This window comes from Pithys albifrons, chromosome 25 (genome assembly GCF_047495875.1).
Source record: "Pithys albifrons albifrons isolate INPA30051 chromosome 25, PitAlb_v1, whole genome shotgun sequence".
Taxonomy (NCBI): Eukaryota; Metazoa; Chordata; class Aves; order Passeriformes; family Thamnophilidae; genus Pithys; species Pithys albifrons.
The window spans coordinates 1,826,982-1,848,339 of NC_092482.1; the positions used below are offsets into that span (position 1 = coordinate 1,826,982).

Sequence of the window (21,358 nt, forward strand, 5' to 3'; positions counted from 1 at the left end):
AGCCCAGGTGCTTCCATCCTGCAAATCCAGCCACAAAGCTCAACCCAACTCAAACTAAGGATGAATTTTTCCCCCTTTTTCTTTTTTTTTTTTTTGCTCCAAGGAGGTGGATACTGAGCTGGAAACTTCCATGTGAGAAAAATTCCCTGGTTTCTCCCAATTTCTCGCTGCTGGAGGGAGGAAGGTCATTCCCTACCTTGAAACAGGGTGGTGGGAGAGGAAGGAGAAGCTGCCCAGAGACCCTTGGGATCCTGCCAACCCACCCAGGGCTGAGGGCTGCACCCACCCAGCTGGAAAAGCAGCACTTCCAGAGGAAAAGGAGCTTTTCCATGGACACTTTCTGCGCTTTGGTGGGTTTTATGGTCCATTTCCCAGACAGGGGGAGCAGCACAACAACCACCTCTGCAGAATTCAAGGTTGGACAAAGGTGGTGATAACATTTTTCTTCCAGATCAGCAGGATGGGAGCAGCTTCCAGAAGGAGCCTGCAAACATTCCAGGTGGGATCCAGCACCAGGGGGCTGTTCCCAAACAGGGATTCACTGGCAAGGCAGGATCTCCTGGAGATGCTCCCCATGGCCTTGGAGCTCACTCTGCTTCTCCCCTCACTTCCAACAATGGATCAAAAACTCTGGATCATTCCCAGCCCCACAGAGACCAAATCCCTCCTTCCCCTCACCCCTCAATGGGCAGGAACAGCTTTATCTGCAACGGATTTCAGGAGAAGGCTGTTAACTACAGTTCACCTTGGGATCTCATCCAGCACCATCAGCCACAGGCTGGGGCTGGCACTGACCTGCTCCAGCTTTCCTGCCTGGCTCGGAGCAAGGAGAGGTGGAGCAGAGCCCTGGGAATGCTGAGGAGCATCTGCCACCTCCATGGATCCATGGGAAGGGTCTTGTCCCTATCCCACACCCCCAGTCCCCAATCCAACACACCCTCCCATCATTTCAGACCCAAAACTTTCCTGCTGGCCCAAATTTGGGAAGAGCTGCCCCCCCTGCCATGCTCAGGGTTCAGGTAATAGAACAGGAGCAGAAGCACCATCAGGTTTGTTGGGATAAATCCTGCAAGGACATCAACAGCCAACCAGAAACATGGAATTCAAGTATTGTCCCTGAAATCTGCCTGCTTCAGTGGCTCAGGGAGATGTGGAACCACCTCATCCACCCTCAGGAGGAGCTCTGGGGGGACACAGGGGTGGGGAGGGACACAGGGGTGGGGGGGGACACGCGGGGATGGGAGTGGGACACGCGGGGATGGGAGTGGGACACGCGGGGATGGGAGTGGGACACGCGGGGACGGGGTGGGACACGCGGGGACGGGGTGGGACACGCAGGGTGGGACACGCGGGGATGGGAGTGGGACACAGGGTGGGACACACAGGGATGGGGTGGGACACACCGGGACGGGGGTGGGACACAGGATGGGACACGCGGGGATGGGGGTGGGACACACGGGGACGGGGGTGGGACACGCGGGGATGGGGGTGGGACACGCGGGGATGGGGGTGGGACACGCGGGGATGGGGGTGGGACACGCGGGGACGGGGGTGGGACACAGGGTGGGACACACCGGCATCTCTCCTGACCCACCAGGGTTGTGCATTTTCACCCCAAAACAAGCCCAGCACCGATTCCTGGTGCCCACCCAGCACCACTTCTCCCTGGTCTGCTCTCCAGGGTGGCTCCTTTCCCTTCCCACACCCAGCCTGCACCTCCCCATCCCAGAACAGGGAGGGAAGGAGTGGGAATGCTGTCACTGTGGAGAGGATCAGCTTTCCTGACTCACAGCATCCCTGTTCCCTGCATCCCACCACCCATCCCTGATCCACACACCCCAGCCATGCCACATGTCCTGCTTCCAGGGTCTCTTTCTGGGGACAATCCTGGTGGGACACACCAGGCACTGAGCTGGAGACTCCGGTGTTGGAGCAGGCCTGGCTCTTGGGAAGCTTTTCCATCACACAGTCAGGATGGAGCAGTGTCCAATGAGGTATTTCTATGGATTTTGAAGCCAAATCCTTTTTGCAGACCATGTTTTTCCTCCAAAGCCCAGCCCAGGAGGGTTGGGAGGTGATGGTGGGAAGAGGGAGGGCAGGATTTGTAGCACCTTCGTGGCAACACTTGGCCGGTGGAATTTTTCCAGGCTCCTTTAAAATCCACACGACCGTGTCGGATTCCAGGACAGGGATCATCCTGCAGGGCAAGCCCAAGGTCCTGGCAGCTCACAGGGCACTCCCAGGGCACTCCCCTTGGATCCACAGACCTGGCAGGACGGAGTAATTCCTTGGATTCAGAGCACAGGAATGTGCTCCTCTAAATACAGGAATGAAGAGGCTTCTCCAAACTTCCCAGCATCACTTGAAAGTCCACCATGGAATTCCCACTCAGTGGCTGCAGTGGATGAAGCAGCAGACCAGGATTTGAAGGGGTGAGGGGGTATTTGTGCCCAAAAACATGGCAAGAGCCACCACCTCTCCTTGTTTTGCTGTTCCTGAACTGCTGTGGATCCATGGAAGTCCCAGAGACAGGAGGGATCAGATGCTGTTCCAGGAGAAGCCTCAGGGATCTGCTCCTTGTTCTGAGTCACCCCAGAGCTGCTCTTCATGCCCCAGTTCCTCATCAGGATCCTTCCCTGCTCCAAAAGAAGCCACTTCATTCCCAGCTTGTGGAATCAGCCAGAGAGAGGCTGGGCCTGCACATCCCGTGGCTCTGCAGGACTGAGGTCCCTGCAGGAAGCACCTTTGGTCCACACACAGCTCCAACAGTTCCAGCAACAGCTTCCCCACCTTCCTCCTGCTTCCCAGGGGTTCCGGGGAATCTTCCAGTGTTTGCTCAGGGAATGGTGCTTCCTCAGAGAGGAGCAGCACCAGCCATTCCCTTTGGATCCAGGACATCCCAATGGCTCCCACTCCTCCTTCCTTGAGTCCAGCCTTCGACAGGACCATCCTGCCAATCCAGCTGCAAAGCTCAGCTTGCCCAGGCCTGGGTTTGGCTCTCTCCTCCCAAACCCTGGGAAGCAGGAGAGCTGTGCTGTGGAGCTGCCCAGAGCTCCAAGCTTCTCCCAGAAAGCTGTTCCACGGAGCTGCACATCCTTCTGACTCAGTTTTCCTCCAGCTCCATCCCCTCTCCGTGAGGATCCAAGAACAGTCTTGCCACGATGCCTTGGAGCAGACGGATCTTCCCTTCTCCCTCCGTCTCTCCCCACCTCCAAGTTTCCCCATGGCAGGATAATAAAACCCAGCAGGGTCATCAGACAGTTATTTCTCATGCTGAAAATAAAAACTAAAAGACATCAAAAATAAAAACTTTCCCAAACCCTTGGAAATAGTGCCATGACATTCCTTGTTCCGCCCGGAGGCCGCGGGGCCGGGCTGGGCTGCCTCGGAGCCGCCTTTCCCGGGAGCCAGGGCTCTGGATCCTGCTCTGCTGGGCTGCTGGGCAAGCCTGGCCACTCTTCTCTGGCCAAACCAGCAGCAGGAGGGTCTGGGCCTCCTTCACCACGGCCTGGCTCGGGCTGCGGGACGGCAACAACCAAATTCCTGCAGGGAGAGAGAGGGGAGAGGGATCAGCCAGGCTGGGGGGGCACAGCCTGGGGGGCACCTGGGCACGAGGGAGGAGCAGGAGGCTTGGCCCCCTTCCCAGGGAAAGCTGGGAATGGGAAAAGACTGTGGGACCTTGTTCTCCTTCCCAGGGAAAGCTGGGAATGGGGAAACATTATGGAACTGTTCTCCTTCCCAGGGAAAGCTGGGAATGGGAAAAGATTATGGAACCTTGTTCTCCTTCCCAGGAAATGTTGGGAATGGGAAAAGGCCATGAGACATTTTTCTCCTTCCCAGGGAAAGCTGGGAATAGGAAAAGATTATGGAACCTTGTTCTCCTTCCCAGGGAAAGCTGGGAATGGGGAAACATTATGGAACTGTTCTCCTTCCCAGGGAATGTTGAGAATGGGAAAAGGCCATGAGACATTTTTCTCCTTCCCAGGGAAAGCTGGGAATAGGAAAAGATTATGGAACCTTGTTCTCCTTCCCAGGGAAAGCTGGGAATGGGAAAAGACCATGAAATCCCGCGCCCCTTTCCAAGGGTAAAAGGTCAGGAAGCCTCGTTCCCCTCTCCAGGGAAAGCCTGGGAATGGTACAAGGCCAGGAAGCCTCGTTCCCCTCTCCAGGGAAAGCCTGGGAATGGTACAAGGCCAGGAAGCCTCGTTCCCCTCTCCAGGAAAAGCTGGGAATACCCAAAGCCCACGGAGTGACCAGCCACGACTCCCCCAGGAGGGTCCTGTGGGTTGGCAGTGCCAGGGAACGGCAGGACCCGGGTGTGGTGCCAGGGATGGGGCCCAGCAGCATTCCCATACCATCAGTGCCAGGAGCACAGGAGAGGCAGCTCCGCTACGTGGAGGATTCCAGCTCCTGGCTCTGTCTGGAGATGAGCTGGGCCTCCTTCAGGGACAGGTAAACCTCCTCCTGCGGGTCGTAGTAGTAGAACTTGCGGATGTAGGAGATCAGGGGCCTGGAAAAGGAGCAGGAAGAGCTTCATCCCTGAGCCACAACCCCTCCAGCCTCCCCCCAGCACAGCCAGAGCCTCCTCCCAGCCCACCCAGCACAGTCAGTTCCACAGGAACAGGAATGTGCATCCCAAAGCTGTGCCATGGCAGGGAACACCTCGCTCCCAAGCTCAGCATTCCCAACGCATCCCTACACCCCACGGGACATTTATCCCACTGCTCCAAGGCTGGAGGAGTCAACTGTTCCCTCCCAGAGCTCTGGCTGCAGACTCAGACCCTTCTCCCTGCTGGGAGGGAACCACAGGGACTCATCCCTGGACTCACTTGGGCAGCGGGAGGTCGGGAATGTGGTCGATCCGGACCAGCTGCCGGATCCGAAAGCGGCAAAGGTGCTGAAGGGATTTGACGTTGCTGAACCTGGAGACTGGATAGAGGAGCTGCACAGGCGTTGGGGGGAGGCCTTGGGGGGGAGAAAAGCAACGTTGGAGGGGAGGGTGTGTTAGAAAGGAGGTGCTGCTGATCCCGAAGGGAAAAGCTGCACTGGGCAAGCTGAGCTCTGCACAAGGCTGCATCCCACAGGGAATCATGGAATGGTTTGGGTGGGAAGGGATCTTGGGGATCATCCAGTCTCACCCTCTGCCATGGGCAGGGACACCTTCCCCTATCCCAGGGTGCTCCAAGCCCTGTCCAACCTGGCCTGGGACACTTCCAGGGATCCAGGGGCAGTCACAGCTTCTCTGGGCACCTGTGCCAGGGCCTGCCCGCCCTCCCAGCCAGGAATTCCTTCCCAATATCCCATCTAACCCTGCCCTCTTCCAATCTAAAACCATTACCCTTCATCCTGTCATTCTCTGCTCAGATAAAAAGTCTCTCCCCTTCCTTTTTTATAAGCCCCAGGAGCTTCCCAGGATCCCAGTCCTTGGGAATCCCTGGGGAGCCAAACCTGCCAGGAGTGACCCCCCTTTGCCTGCAAACTCCTCCCTCCCAAGCCCCTGATGCCAGGGGGTGGCTGGGAAAGCAGATCCTGGGAAAAGCCAGCTCCAAACCACCAGGACTGGTAAATGAATCCTCCCTTTGAGCAGCAAGAGGGTGAAGGGAGTCAAAGGAGAAGGGAGGCAGCGTGGCCAAGCCCCAGGCTTTGCTCTGCATATTCCCAGGAGGGGAATGTGAGCCCTCCAGAGTTTGATGGATGAGGAAACAAGCTCAGCAACCAAACAAAGCTTCCCCATTCCCTCCTGGATTGCAAGCCCCTGCCTGTGGATGGGCTCAGGCACCACAGCCCTCCAGGGACTCCAAATCCACAGAATTATCCCCTGGGGCTCCCTTTGAGCTCACACCTGGAATCCCTCCCACAGCCCCACGTGGGTTCCAGCCAAGGGAAAACTGGGAAGCTCCAAAGCATGGAGTGGTTTGAGAGTGGGGGAGGGAGGGAGGGAAGGAAGGGGAGTTCCAGTAGCCAAATAATTGCTTGTGGAAGGAGCAGCTTCCTGGGTCCTGAATTTGTCACAGTGTGGGGGGGTCTCGTTGCTTCCACACTCCTGGAAAGGAAGGTTTGGGAAGTCTCCTCATCCCTCTGCTCCTCAGGATGGCTCAGGAGTGGGCAAGGATGGGGACCAGGACATTGAGCACAGCCCAAAGTCACCTAAACCAGCTTTGTGGGCCAGAGCAGCAGCTGATCCCAGAGGGGCTGATCCCAGGGGGGCTGATCCCAGGGGGGCTGATCCCAGGGGGGCCTCACCTGGAACCCTGGAGCGCAGGAAGTAGAGGAACTTCCCGTTTTTGGAGTGCATGATGGCCCTCTTGATGAACTCCACCACAGACTGGCACCGGTCCTCGAACTTGGGGTGGCACCACAGGCTGAAGGTCCCTTCCAAGAGAGCAGAGAAGGTGGCACGTTATGGCAGCACTGGTGGCAAGAGGGGACATTTAGAGACAGTTTAACATCCCAGGCCAACTTCCCAGAGCTGGGATGAGGCACTGAGAGGGAACACCAGTGGGACCAGCAGGTTGTCCCAGTGCTCTCCAAGAGCTGGGGACACACAGAGATGTGACATGACCCCTCAACCCAGAGGTGGCCACAGGCCACGTTTGCCTGAGCTTGTGAACAGCTACAACTGCTGGGCCTGAAACCTGAACAAAACACACTTCACCAGAGCATTTGCACAAATTCCTGCTCCTCTGCAGCATCCCAAAGCATTCCCAAGGAATCATCAGAGCACTTGGGGGTATTTAAACCAGACCTCCAGGTGCTGGTGTCCCTTTTCTCAGCCAGGGATCACTTTCCACAGCTCCATGTCTCTGCCAGCTGCTCCAAACACCTTAATTAAAGGGACTGTTAAGCAGGAGCAGAGTGACACCCACGACACAGCTGGCCCTGTCCCTGTCACCTGACACGACCCACGGGTGACACTGGAGATGGGGACACAAGGCCAGCAGCCTCCAGGCAGATCACAGACCTGCAAGTGGGTTAAACCTCCAGTCCCACCAGTCCAAGGACCCCCGTGCTGCACCAACACCCTCTCCCTGCACCAAAATTGTGCAACTGGTTGGGCTAAAGGTGTCCAAGATCCTCCAGTCCAACCTCTGGCTGGGTCACCACTAACCTGTGTCCCCAAGTGTCACATCCACAGGTTATTGGAACACTTCCAGGACTGGTGACTCCACCACTGCCCTGGGCAACCTGTGCCAGGGCCTGACCACACTGCCCATCAATAATTTTTCCTTAATTTAGGAAAAGGAGTTCCCTCAAGTCCCAGCCCTGACGTCACAAAGCAAAAAGAGAAGTTTCCAAAGCTCAGTTATGGAAAAGCCTCAAACTGCTCCAGCTGTGAGAGCTTCTCCCACTTTCTATGAGGACCAGGTGAAAATCCTTCCTTCTTGGCAGCAGCCAAGGACAGGGAACTGGCTCCGGACAGGCTGGAATTAATACTGGGACATCTTCCCATCAAGAGGGGCTCAGCACCCACAGCTCTTGCTGTTCCCCACACCTCAGCAGCACAGGATCCCCAACCCCTGCTGGCAGCACCTCTCTGGGGCCAGTTTTCCAGAGCAAGGTCTGAGGACAGGCACAGGGAGCTCTTTATTCCCAGTTTTCCAGAGCAGAGCCTGAGGACAGGCACAGGGAGCTCTTTATTCCCAGTTTTCCAGAGCAGGGCCTGAGGACAGGCACAGGGAGCTCTTTATTCCCAATTTGCCAGAGCAAGACCTGAGGACAGGCACAGGGAACTCTTTATTCCCAGTTTTCCAGAGCAAGACCTGAGGACAGGCACAGGGAGCTCTTTATTCCCAGTTTTCCAGAGCAGTGCCTGAGGACAGGCACAGGGAGCTCTTTATTCCCAGTTTTCCAGAGCAGTGCCTGAGGACAGGCACAGGGAGCTCTTTATTCCCATATTGGGGGACCACAAGGGGAGGTGCCAGGACCTCGTGGCACCACAAGGGGAGGTGCCAGGACCTCGTGGCACCACAAGGGGAGGTGCCAGGACCTTGGGGGACCACAAGGGGAGGTGCCAGGACCTCATGGCACCACAAGGGGAGGTGCCAGGACCTTGGGGGACCACAAGGGGAGGTGCCAGGACCTCATGGCACCACCAGGGGAGGTGCCAGGACCTCATGGCACCACAAGGGGAGGTGCCAGCCCCCCCAGTCTCACCTCTGTAGTGCTCCATCCTGGTGTGGTGGGTGATGCCCTGGGACCTGAAGCTCAGGCTGAGGATGTACCGAGGGTCGGAGCTGTCTCGCACCAGGAAGGAGCCATCAGGTTTCCCCTTCAGCTTCATCTCGGCGTCCTCCCAGTTCATGGGGCCCCAGTACCACCCACACTGGGGAGAGACACAGCCTGAGTGTCACAGAGAGCTGGCAAGGGGGGGGTGTCAGCAACCAAACACAGCACAGGCTGCTCCTGCTGCTGGAGTGCCCAGTGGAAGAGCTTTATATCCAACCTGGAGGGTGGATGGTTGGAAATTGCTGCTCCTGGAGGAGAGGGCAACTCCCCACCCATCCCTGCCCACTCCAGAGTGGGGAATCATGGAATGGATTGGGTTGGAAAAGACCTCTGAGATCATCAAGTCCAACCCTTGATCCAAGATCAGCAAGTCCAACACTTGATCCAACCCCACTGTGATCACCAGCCCAGGGCACTCCGTGCCCTGGGCTGGTGATCACAGTGGGGTTGGATCAAGACATGGTGGATCAAGACATGGTGGATTCTCACTCAGTGCCACATCCATAGAATGGATTGGGTTGGAAAAGCCCTCTGAGATCATCAAGTCCAACCCTTGGTCCAACTCCAGTCCCTTTACCAGATCATGGCACTCAGTGCCATGGCCAAGCTCAGCTGAAAACCCTCCAGGGATGGGGAATCCACCCCCTCTCTGGGCAGCCCATTCCAATCCCTGAGCACTCTCTCTGCAAAGAATTTCTTTCTGATCTCCAACTTCAATTTCTCCTGTTCCCCCTTGTCCTATTGCCTGGGAGAAGGGGCAGATGAGACCAGGACACCCCCTCCATGCACAACAAAAGGCTTTCCTACACTCCAAGAATCATGGAATTAAGGTTGGAAAAGATCTCTGAGACAATCCAGTCCAACCATTCCCCCATCACTGCCAAGGCCACCTCTAACCCACGTCCCCCAAGTGCCACATCCACGTGACTTTTAAATCCCTGGGCAGCCCTTCCAATGCCTGAGCACCCTTTTTCCCTCACATCCCTTCTAAACCTCCCCTGGTGCAACCTCAGGATGTTTCCTCCCATCCTGCTCCTTGTCACCTGCACAAGAGCCCAAACTCCTCACTGGGGGAAAGGCAGGGGGGGTTTCCCACTCTTATCTAGTCACACCCTCCCAAGTCCTCAAAAGGGATGGATCAACCCCCAGATCCATCCCTGAACATGCAGATTTTCCCTCCTGGCTGTTCCCCCCTCTCCCAGCAGTCCCTTTACCTTCTCCAGCTCCCTCAGGCTGGCGGCGAAGCTGCTGGAATCGGGTCGGGACAGGGGGCACTGCAGGGGTGGGATGGGCTGGGCCATCCCCTCCGGAGAACGCGCCGGGACCAGCCTGGGAAAGGCGTCTGCAAAGGGAGGGACAGCCCAGGGCCACCATCAGGGACAGGGACAGCCCAGGGCCACCATCAGGGACAGAGACAGCCCAGGGCCACCATCAGCCACAGGGAGAGCCCCCAGGGCCACCATCAGGGACAGGGAGAGACAGCCCAGGGCCACCATCAGGGACAGGGACAGCCCCCAGGGCCACCATCAGGGACAGAGACAGCCCAGGGCAACCATCAGCCACAGGGAGAGCCCCCAGGGCCACCATCAGGGACAGGGACAGCCCAGGGCCACCATCAGGGACAGCCCAGGGCCACCATCAGCCACAGGGAGAGCCCCCAGGGCCACCATCAGGGACAGGGACAGCCCAGGGCCACCATCAGGGACAGGGAGAGACAGCCCAGGGCCACCATCAGGGACAGGGAGAGACAGCCCAGGGCCACCATCAGCCACAGGGAGAGACAGCCCAGGGCCACCATCAGGGACAGAGACAGCCCAGGGCCACCATCAGCCACAGGGAGAGCCCCCAGGGCCACCATCAGGGACAGAGACAGCCCAGGGCCACCATCAGGGACAGCCCAGGGCCACCATCAGGGACAGAGACAGCCCAGGGCCACCATCAGCCACAGGGAGAGCCCCCAGGGCCACCATCAGGGACAGAGACAGCCCAGGGCCACCATCAGCCACAGGGAGAGCCCCCAGGGCCACCATCAGGGACAGAGACAGCCCAGGGCCACCATCAGCCACAGGGAGAGCCCCCAGGGCCACCATCAGGGACAGAGACAGCCCAGGGCCACCATCAGCCACAGGGAGAGCCCCCAGGGCCATCATCAGGGACAGGGACAGCCCAGAGCCACCATCAGGGACAGGGACAGCCCAGGGACAACATCAGGGACAGGGACAGCCCAGGGCCACCATCAGCCACAGAGAGGGACAGCCCAGGGCCACCATCAGCCACAGAGAGGGACAGCCCCCAGGGCCACCATCACGAAAAGGGACAGCCCCCAGGGCCACCATCAGGGACAGGGACAGCCCCCAGGGCCACCATCAGGGACAGGGAGAAACCACCCAGGGCCACCATCAGGCACAGGACGAGCCCAGGGTCACCAATCAGCCACAGGGACAGCCCAGGGTTGGTGGTCCCAGCCCCTGGCACGGCCATCCCAGCCCCTGGCACGGCCATCCCAGCCCCTGGCACGGCTCTGGAGCTCAGGGGAGGAGGAGCACCCACAGAAGGGCAATATCCATGTGAAGGACACAATGGGAATCGTTCCCTTCACCTGCTCTTTCCTGCCTCAGAGGAAAGGCGTGGGAAGGGTGGGAGGAGTGGACACATCCTGGAAAAGGGGCAGAGCCCTCTGGGTGCTGCAAAAAGCGAAAGCAAAAGGAGGAATGCTCAGGAAAAGTGTGTGTGGGGCTGTGGGGCTGCCCCAGCTGGGGCTCCTGCCTGGAATTCTGTCCCCATGGCACTGCTGACCCTCCTCATCAGGGTGAGATGGGGCCAAGAGGAAGCAGAGAACAGGAGAGGCTGAACTGAGGGCAGAGCTGGGGCCACCCTGACCTTCAGCAGCACCACCAGAGCCTCGGGAAGCAGAGCCTGGACATGGCAGTGCCCACAAGATCACGTGTCCCTGCGCAGCCAAGGCAGCAGCACTGATGGAAAAGGCCCTAAAGTTGGCCAAGGAAGCCCCAAAATGCCTGAAGGGAAGAGGCAGAGCCTTCCACAGCTGGGCTGACCTGGGGCGTGGGGCGGAGGAGGCGGAGGCAGAGGGAAAGACTGCAGGGAAGAGCCCATGGGACCCACTAGGACAGATGGAGGCAGCGTCCCACTGATATCATCTAGGAGAGAACAGAGGCAGGAGAAGCTTCAGAAAGCAGGAGACAGAGCAGGTGTGTGACAGAACAGAGCCAGGAAGCCAGCACTGCCTGGGGAAGGGACGTGGAGCTTCCCACCCTCCTCTGGCCTCTGAGCGTGGGCTCACACCAGCCTTGCACACACAGGGGAGGAATTCCTTGTCCAGCAAGAGAAAAAGAGGCAATTCCAGGAGATCTCAGGCCCAGCACAAGGGACAGCTGCTGACTCCACCCAGCCCAAGCTCTCCTGCTCAGAGGAAGCTCCTCCAGAGGAGGATGAGGAGCATCCCAGCCAGGCTGCTGCAGCTGCAGGAGCCTCCAATCCCACCAGCTGGATAACCCAGAGGAGATCCAACCTCACTGGGCCATGGGTGGGGAGGGGAAAAGTCCCCCCAAGGCAGCAGAAATGCCACAAACCCATCCCATTCCCTCCCACCATCCCTCCCCTCCTGCCTGATCCACAGGAAACCCAGAGACTCCTCTGCCAAGGAAGGGCAAGCAGGAGCAGCCCAAGGGCAGGAGAGCCTGGAGATGCTCCCCCATTCCCACAGGGACAAGGTACCGAGCAGGCTGAGGCTCCTCCGGGGTGGAGGGGGAGGAGTTGGAGGCTGAGGGGAGCTCAGTCCTCGCTGGGAGATGTCCACGTCCACCAGAGACACCGTTTCACCTGCGGGGTGTGGAGAACACAGTCAGTGCTGCACCTGCCCAGGGAGGGCAAGGGGCAGGAACCTCCACAGGCCTTGGAAAACCATCCTGCTGGTTGTTTCCAAACCAAATTTCCACACTGTGACACTGCAGAGACACCAAACTGAGAAGAAGAAACTCCCAGCCCCAAGGTCAGGCTGAGGGACTGACACTCCACCTGTGCCTGAAGCTCATCCAAGCCCACCAGGGTGGGATGAGGAGCATCCAAGAGGCCTTCCCAGCACGGAATTCCCATAAAAGCAGAGCTCATGCCCATGGGTGACACTGGGGAAGTGACCCCTGAGTGGCACCTGCTGGCCCTGACTCTGCTCTCACCCCTCTGAGTTTGACTCAAATGATCAACCACAAACACCCCAAAGGCCACAAAAATGCCCTTCAAATGACTAAGGAGGAGCTGGAAAGGCTTTTCCAACAAACACATCCAATAACTGGGATTCCCTGAAGCCCAAAGGCTTTGGATCCAGGATGCTGATTGGGGAAATAATGACACAAAGGCTCTTGAACCCAGAAAAGCTCTTAAAACTAATCTAAATTAAAACAAGGAAAGCTTAAAATTAGGTAAAAAAACCCCCACACAACAGTCTGGCTTAAATCCAGGAAAGCTTGAAATTAGACTGAAAAAAATCAGGCTCATTTAAAGTCAGAAAAGCTTAAAATTAGGGTAAAAAAACCCAGTCTAATTTAAAATCAGAGAAGCTTAAAATTAAGATAAAAACCCAGTCTAACTTAAAATGAGAGAAGTTTAATATTAAGCTAAAAAAAACCCAGTCTAACTTAAAATCAGAGCTTAATATTAAGCTAAAAATCCCAGTCTAATTTAAAGCCAGAAAAGCTTAAAATTAGGGTAAAAAAAACCCAGTCTAATTTAAAATCAGAGAAGCTTAAAATTAAGCTAAAAAACCCCCAGTCTAACTTAAAATCAGAGCTTAAAATTAAGCTAAAAAAACCCCAGTCTAACTTAAAATTGGAGCATAATATTAAGCTAAAATCCCCAGTCTAACTTAAAGCCAGAAAAGCTTAAAATTAAGCTAAAAATCCCAGTCTAATTTAAAGCCAGAAAAGCTTAAAATTAGGGTAAAAAAACTCCAGTCTAACTTAAAATCAGAGCTTAAAATTAAGCTAAAAAAAAGTCTAACTTAAAACCAGAAAAGCTTAAAATTAAGCTAAAAAAAAAACAGTCTAATTTAAAGCCAGAAAAGCTTAAAATTAGGGTAAAAAACCCCCAGTCTAACTTAAAATCAGAGCTTAAAAATAAGCTATTAAAAAAATTCTAACTTAAAATGAGATAAGCTTAAAATTAAGCTAAAAAAACCCCAGTCTAACTTAAAATTGGAGCATAATATTAAGCTAAAATCCCCAGTCTAACTTAAAGCCAGAAAAGCTTAAAATTAAGCTAAAAATCCCAGTCTAATTTAAAGCCAGAAAAGCTTAAAATTAGGGTAAAAAAAACCCAGTCTAACTTAAAACCAGAAAAGCTTAAAATTAAGCTAAACCAGTCTAATTTAAAGCCAGAAAAGCTTAAAATTAGGTTAAAAAAACTCCAGTCTAACTTAAAATCAGAGCTTAAAATTAAGCTAAAAAAAAAGTCTAACTTAAAACCAGAAAAGCTTAAAATTAAGCTAAAAAAAAAACCAGTCTAATTTAAAGCCAGAAAAGCTTAAAATTAGGGTAAAAAACCCCCAGTCTAACTTAAAATCAGAGCTTAAAATTAAGCTAAAAAACCCCCAGTCTAACTTAAAATCAGAGCTTAAAAATAAGCTATTAAAAAAATTCTAACTTAAAATGAGATAAGCTTAAAATTAAGCTAAAAAAACCCCAGTCTAACTTAAAATCAGAGCTTAAAATTAAGCTAAAAAAAAGTCTAACTTAAAACCAGAAAAGCTTAAAATTAGGGTAAAAACCCTCCAGTCTAACTTAAAACCAGAAAAGCTTAAAATTAAGCTAAAAAAACCCCAGTCTAACTTAAAATTGGAGCATAATATTAAGCTAAAATCCCCAGTCTGACTTAAAACCAGAAATGCTTAAAATTAGGCTAAAATCATGGAGAGGAATGAAAACATCAGATCAAATCAAGGTCAAAGCATCGGCCTCAGTACCAGGATCCAAATCCCAAAGGTAAGAAACAGCCATGGTGGGTTTTTTCCTCCAAAAAACTCACCCCAACCAGGCTCTGGGGAACCACCAGCTGATCCTGGACCAGGCTGGGAAGGAGAAGGAGCTGAGGCTGCCTCAGGTTGCAGGAACTCCCCTGCAGCTCCCACCCCTTGGCAGGTCCCTGGCAGGGAGAGGATCCACCTGCCCTGCACTGACTCAGCTTCCTCCTGCTTTTCCAAAGGCCTGGCTGTTAATTATTCCAGTTCAGAGCAGTGCTGGGGGTTGTTGTTGTTCTCCCTGGGGCAGCCACACTGGCCTCTCTCACCTCCACACCCTAAAAATGAAGGGGTTGGGCCACATTCAGCTGGTGCAAAACAACACCAAAGACACCCAGGCCAGGAGGAGCTGCAGAAATTCAGCTTTTAAATCCTTCCCCAGGCAGGGCAGGAGCACTGGAGGCAGATTTTTCCAAGGGGTGCCCCATGGAGAGGTTGGGAAAGGTAAGAAGAGGCTCCTCCAAGACCTTCAGAAAGTAAATTATCAAGACATTGGAATTCTGCCCCACTTTGAGCTGAGAAAATCCCCTAAAAACAATCCTTAAAGAAAGGAAGAGCTCAGAGTGTGAGGCTGGAGGAGCCACCACAAAGCAAAGCCAGGAAAATCCAGTCCTTTGGAGACAATTCCATGGCCTTTTGTGCAGGAAAATCTCCTAGGAGGGCACTGCCACTACTCCACCAACTGGTAAAAATTGACATAAGTCATTTGAAAAATAGTTAATAGGATAAACTAATAATTAATGAAATCAACCTCCTAAATTTAAAGCAAATTTTGTCATCTCCAAGTTTTCCTCTGCAGGTTCTGCTGAGGAAAAGCAACTCCACACACACAGTCCCTGCCATGACCAGCACCCAGAAGGAAGGGGGTTGTCCTCAGAACCTCCCCAGGGCAGCACAAGCAGCTTTGGGCTTTCAGCAGCCTGAAACTGCTTCATAAATGTGCACAGGACACAGAGGGGTCACGTGGAGAACAGCAGCTGAGGGGAGGGGGGGTTGGGGAAGGGACCATCCCCAGGGACTCTGCACCAGACCCAGGGACTCTGCACCAGACCCAGGGACTCTGCACCAGACCCAGGGACTCTGCACCATCAGCTGGACCACCCCAAGGGACTCTGGACCATCCCCAGGGACTCTGGACCATCAGCTGGACCATCCCCAGGGACTCTGCACCATCCCCAGGGACTCTGGAGCATCAGCTGGACCACCCCAAGGGACTCTGCACCATCCCCAGGGACTCTGGACCATCCCCAGGGACTCTGGACCATCAGCTGGACCTTCCCCAGGGACTCTGGACCATCAGTTGGACCATCCCCAGGGACTCTGGACCAGCCCCAGGACCACCCCAAGGGACTCTGGACCAGCCCCAGGGACTCTGCACCATTCCCAGGGACTCTGGAGCATCAGCTGGACCATCCCCAGGGACTCTGGACCATCCCCAGAGACTCTGGACCATCAGCTGGACCATCCCCAGGGACTCTGGACCATCCCCAGGACCACCCCAAGGGACTCTGGACCAGCCCCAGGGACTCTGGACCATCAGCTGGACCATCTCTAGGGACTCTGCACCATCCCCAGGGACTCTGGAGCATCAGCTGGACCATCCCCAGGGACTCTGGACCATCCCCAGGGACTCTGGACCATCCCCAGGGACTCTCCTTGGTCCCAGACCCTTCTCCTTTTTGGGTCTGAGGCCAAGCAGGACAGAGGGACACCACAGAGATCCTGGTTTGGGATCTCCTGGAATCAACATCCATCATTCAGCACAAACTGCTCGTTCCACAGCAAAATGAAACCCCAGACTGGGATGAAAAGCCTTCCAGGTGCTCACCTGTGAAGAGGGGGCTGAACACAACCGGGGAAAAGGCACTTTGAGTTCTTGTCAGTCTGTGTTTCCTGTTGGAAATAAGAAAAACGGGGTGAGGGGAGATGAGGAGAGTCCCCATCCCACCAGGAGAAAACACCCCTTGCCCTTCTCAGAGCAGGAGAACCTTCTCCATCCTTCCCAGCAGCTCCATCCACGTGTTTATCTGGCCTAAGTAGGGCAGGCCCAGCAAAGCTGGGGCTCTGTCCTGCCACAAAGCAAATGGCTAAGTAGGTAATTAATAAAGTCTTTGGAAAGAAATCCCCAAGCAAGTCCAGCAGGCAGAGCCAAGGAGGTGTTTCCCAACAGCCCTCACGCTGCTCCCCCGGCTCAGGCAGTGCCAAATTCCTTGGACAAACAGGTTGGGGCCCTGAGCAATGTGGGGCTGTGCCTGGATGAGGGTTTGGAGGGCACCAGACCCCCAGAATGCAGGGGAAGGGGAGGGGGCAAACCCAGAGCTGCCCAAAGGGCTGGAAACAGCTGCAAAGACACCCCTGGAGAGGGCCAGGAATACCAACATTCCCAGGAAGCTGCTTCCCAAGTGGTTTTATAACCACACTGTGCCCTCCCTACTCCTTCCAGCACCTTCCCTATGGAATGTTAAAGGGATTTATCCACATCCAGGCAGGGAAAACTGAGGCACAGAGTATGGAAACCCCCCCAGGACTTGGATCCAGGGCTGGGGTGAGTGAACTTCTGGTTTTTATGTCCAGACACATCACTTTTCTTCACACTTTTAACACTTTCTGTTCACAACTAAAACCACTCGAGGTCTCCTCACCATCATCCTGGCAGAGCTGGGCTAATGGTTGGACTCAATGAACCAACAAGTCCTTTCCAACCTAAATGATTCCATGATTCTCCACTAAAACCCATTAAAATGTGTGGAAGTGTTTTGATTTTAAGCCTCTCACATTTATTTGAGGTTGGGGTTTGGATTTTTTTTCCCTCCACACAGAGAATAATTCACTAATTATCAGCCACACACAAAATTACACTCCTGGATTAATATCAACCAGCTTTAAACTACAAGAACAGCTCAGCTCCCACCCACCAGGGCAGCCAGAAGGGAGAACTTCACTGTCACCAAAACAGCCCCAGTTCATGCCAGAATTTCACAGCATCAATTTCTGAGATTTCTCATTTCATCAGCCACGGGGAGAGAGCAAGAAATGCCTCCCATGGGCTGAATCCACCTCCAGCCTCCACCAAAACAACCCACCCCACACTCCTCCTGTCCTGCAGGATCCCAAAAGCCACAGAGGAGTCATCAGGTGTGACCTGGAGAACCCCAAAGGTGGACTCTGCCCTTCAGGAATGGAGAAATTCCACACCCACAAATCTGGGAAACCCCTGGAGCTCCAGAAAAATCAACATTTTAGGGTCACCAGGATAAAGAACTGATAAATTTGGGTACCAGCCTGGCAAGGGACTGGTGGCAGCTCATGCCCAACTTTGTGTCCTTCCCTCCAGCCTCCTCTGCTGCACAAATTCCTCCCCAAAACAGGCAATTTCACAACTATAACCTTTAAAAACCAACACTCAGGTCCTGGGTGAGAAGCCCCAGGTTGGTGTTTCCACCCAGATTTGGTTTCTTGCAGCTCAGCAGAGCCTGTTATTGATTTTGGACAACAGGGCTGGTTTTCTTCCAAGTTGCTGCTGCAGGTGAAGGGAAAAGCTGCACCCAGGTGGCTCCAGGGCTGGCAGCACCATGGGAAGGTGGGCAGCAACTCCAAACAGCAGGAATTCTGCTTATTCCACTCCAAACACCAGGAATTCTGCTTATTCCACTCCAAACAGCAGGAATTCTGCTTATTCCACTCCAAACAGCAGGAATTCTGCTTATTCCACTCCAAACAGCAGGAATTCTGCTTATTCCACTCCAAACACCAGGAATTCTGCTTATTCCACTCCAAACACCAGGAATTCTGCTTATTCCACTCCAAACACCAGGAATTTTGCTTCTTGTGGATGTTTAAAGTTAAAAAAACAGCCACAGACCAAGGGAGCAGCTTCACCTCCAGTCAGGAATAAGAGTTGGGGAAGAAACAGAGCCAGGAGTTAACTCAAAAGATGCTCTGACCCACCTCATCAGACCACCAGACCCATCCTCTATCCATGGGGGCCACAGGCCAACAACCTCCAGCTCTCAGCAGAGCCAAGGAAAGCTCCTGGTGCACCATCATCCCAAACCCAGCATTAATTACCAATCCCTCATCATCAGGATGGGATTCCTGGAACTGGGAGGAGCAAAGTCCTCTCTGAACCACAAGAGTTGCTGCATCAGGCACCTTGAAGTAACCTCTGTTAAAAAATGTCTAATTAGTGTGTGGAGCTGCAGGAGAAGTGACCATTACAGTGACCACTCAAGTGACCATTACAGTGACCATCCAGCTCCCTGACCAAGGGAAGAGCCAGGCAGCAATTCCCAGGTGTTCTCTGCTCCCTGCCAGCTCTCCACCACCTGATCCCAGCACTGGGAGGTCCCAGAACTCCTCGAATTAACCACAAGCCCATTAGCAAACATTATGTCATTACAGACACCTCGTTTGAGGCCCATTTAGTCATTTGTGGGGAACCTTCTCAAGCTGCTCCAACACCCCAGTGCCAAGTGAGGCTCCTCGGGGGCACAGGGGCTCCAGAGAGGACTCAGCAGCTGCAGGGCTGGGAGCTGCCACCTCCCAACCCACCCTCTGCTTCAAAGCACAGCTAATTTTGAGGTAATTTGGGCTCCTCGGGCTGCCTCGGGCTGCCCAATGTGCTGTCACCACACGCCGGGGCTGCAGGTCACACCTGACCCCAGGTCAGCAGCTCCAGCCTGCAGGAAAAGCTTCCTGCTCATCCCTCAGCAGGTCCTTGGCTGCAGGAGGAGGGAACACAGCCCAAAATCCCCGTGGGAGGTTCATGAACCCTGCAGGGAACGGGCTGGGCTGTAACACTGAGTCCATCCACTCATTCCACGCTGCTCCCCACACCTGGGCAGGCTCTCCAGACTCCCCTCCTGGGAGGCATTTCAGTTCTGCTGTTGGGAATGCCATGGAAAGTGGTTTCTGGAGCACAGGAGCCTGGGCAGTGGGTACAGAGCTGCCCTGTGCCCTCCACAGCTGGCAGCAAACAGCTGGAGCAGCCAGAGCTGATGGAGCAGGGGGGACACAGCCACAGATCCCGGGATTTGCCCCTTCATCCCAGACAACATCTGGCTGCCCATTATTCCTCCTGGAGGAGAACAAATTCCTCCAAGAGGGAGAGCAGCACCCACCACCACCCAGGAGCCACTGGAGCCTCAGCAAACCACCCTGCAGGATGTGGGAAGGGAGAGGGAACTCCAGTCCCTGGGACCCAGCGGTGGCACCAGAGGGGACAGCACTTCCCTGGCACCTGCAGCATCCCAGGGCTCCAGTGGCTCCTCCAAACCACCTTCCACCTCACTGGTCATGGGAAAAAAAAGGTTGGAAAAGCCCCCCAAGAGCAGCAAGTTCAACTTTCAAGCAAATCCCACCACAGTCACTAAACCACATTGTCCCCAAGAGCCACATCCACACATTTTTTGAACACTTCCAGGGATGGTGGTGATTCCACCACTTCCATGGGCAGCCTGTTTTGACACCTGACCAGCCTTTCCATGGAGAAATTTTCCCTAAAATTCAACCTGAACGTCTCTTGGTACAACTTGAGACCGTTTCCTCTTGTCCTGTCCTTTGTTCCCTGGGAGCAGAGCCCGACCATCACCTGGATTCACCCATCCCAGCACCCAAACGGGTCCCATCCCAGCACCCCAAACGGGTCCCATCCCAGCACCCCAAACGGGTCCCATCCCAGCACCCCAAACGGGTCCCATCCCAGCACCCCAAACGCGTCCCATCCCAGCACCCAAACGCGTCCCATCCCAGCACCCCAAATACACCCATCCCGGCACCCAAACGCGTCCCATCCCAGCACCCCAAATACACCCATCCCAGCACCCAAACGGGTTCCATCCCAGCACCCAAACGGGTCCCATCCCAGCACCCCAAACGGGTCCCATCCCAGCACCCCAAACGGGTCCCATCCCAGCACCCAAACGCGTCCCATCCCAGCACCCCAAACGCGTCCCATCCCAGCACCCCAAATGCGTCCCATCCCAACATCCAAATACACCCATCCCAGCACCCCAAACGCGCCCCATCCGTGCCGGAGACCCCCCGTACCTGCCCGTGTCCTGCTCGCGGCCGCGGGCCCCGCACACGTCGGTCAGACTCCCGGCCGAGGCGGCCGCAGCATCCCCGGCGGCGGAGCCTCCGCTGCAGCTCTTGGTGCGGAAGAGGCGGCTGAGGCGGATCCTGAGCGAGCCCTTCCTGCCGCCGGGGCCGGTGGCGGTGCCCGCGGGGGCTGCGGGAGGCGGCGGCGGGGGCGCTGCGGGCCCGGGGGCTGCTCTGCCGGCGGCTCGGGCGGCCCCGCGCCCGGGGGATCCCTGCTCGTCCTCGGAGCCGCTGCCGCCCTCGTCGGGCTCCAGCGCCTCCAGCACCAGCAGCGCATCGCTGGTCTCCTCCCCGGCGGGCGGCCCCAGGCACGGGCAGGGGGGTCCCGCCGGTCCCGCCACCCCCTTGGCCCCCAGCCCCGGCGGCCGCAGCCCCAGAGCCGCCAGCTGCAGCTCCAGCCCCCCGGGGGCCGCCCCCCAGCCCGCCGCCGCTTTGGGCTCCAGCGCGCAGCGGTGCCGCGGGCACAGCTCGGCAAAGCCGCCGCCGCCGCCGCCCCCCGGGACCCCCCCCGCCCGCCGCCGCCGCCGCCGCCGGGCCGCCGTCCTCTCCGGGCCGCCCCTCCGCCGCCGCGTTGCGGAAAACCATCAGCTGCGGCCGCGGCCCGCCGGGCACCGCCAGCCGCCCGCCCGCGCCGGGCACCGCGCCCGCCGCACCGGCACCGGCACCGGCGCCGCCCGCCGCGCCCGCCTCCGGCCCGGTGCCATAGCCCAGCAGCCGGCTCAGCACCCGGTACGACGCCGCGGCCGCGGCCGCCGCATCCCCGTCGCGCTGCATGGCTACGGCCGCCGCATGGCCCGAAGGCACCGGCACCGGGAGGGGACCGGGACCGGCCGCCGCCGCCGCCCTGGCACGGCCGCGGAGCCCCCCCCGCACCGCCGCTCCGCCCCCGCGCTTCCGCCGCTGGCCGCGCCCCCCCGGCCCCGGTCCCGCCTCTCCCGGTGGTGCTGGGCACGCCCCGGTGTGTGGATGCCGCGCCCCCCGCCGCGAGACCCCCGTCTGCACGTG

The 21,358-nt window shown here is 56.1% G+C and overlaps 1 protein-coding gene across 1 annotated transcript; it reads right to left on the reverse strand.

Moving 5' to 3' along the window:
• Positions 1-1,397: 1,397 nt before the first annotated feature.
• SOCS7 (suppressor of cytokine signaling 7) lies at positions 1,398-21,218 on the reverse strand. The gene is given in 11 exon segments (XM_071577485.1): positions 1,398-3,543; positions 4,356-4,510; positions 4,830-4,965; positions 6,244-6,372; positions 8,155-8,323; positions 9,441-9,568; positions 11,283-11,384; positions 11,962-12,066; positions 16,083-16,147; positions 20,303-20,854; positions 20,856-21,218. Coding segments are annotated over 10 exon segments (1,779 nt in total). The 5' UTR covers positions 21,128-21,218; the 3' UTR covers positions 1,398-3,543; positions 4,356-4,389.
• Positions 21,219-21,358: the final 140 nt, after the last annotated feature.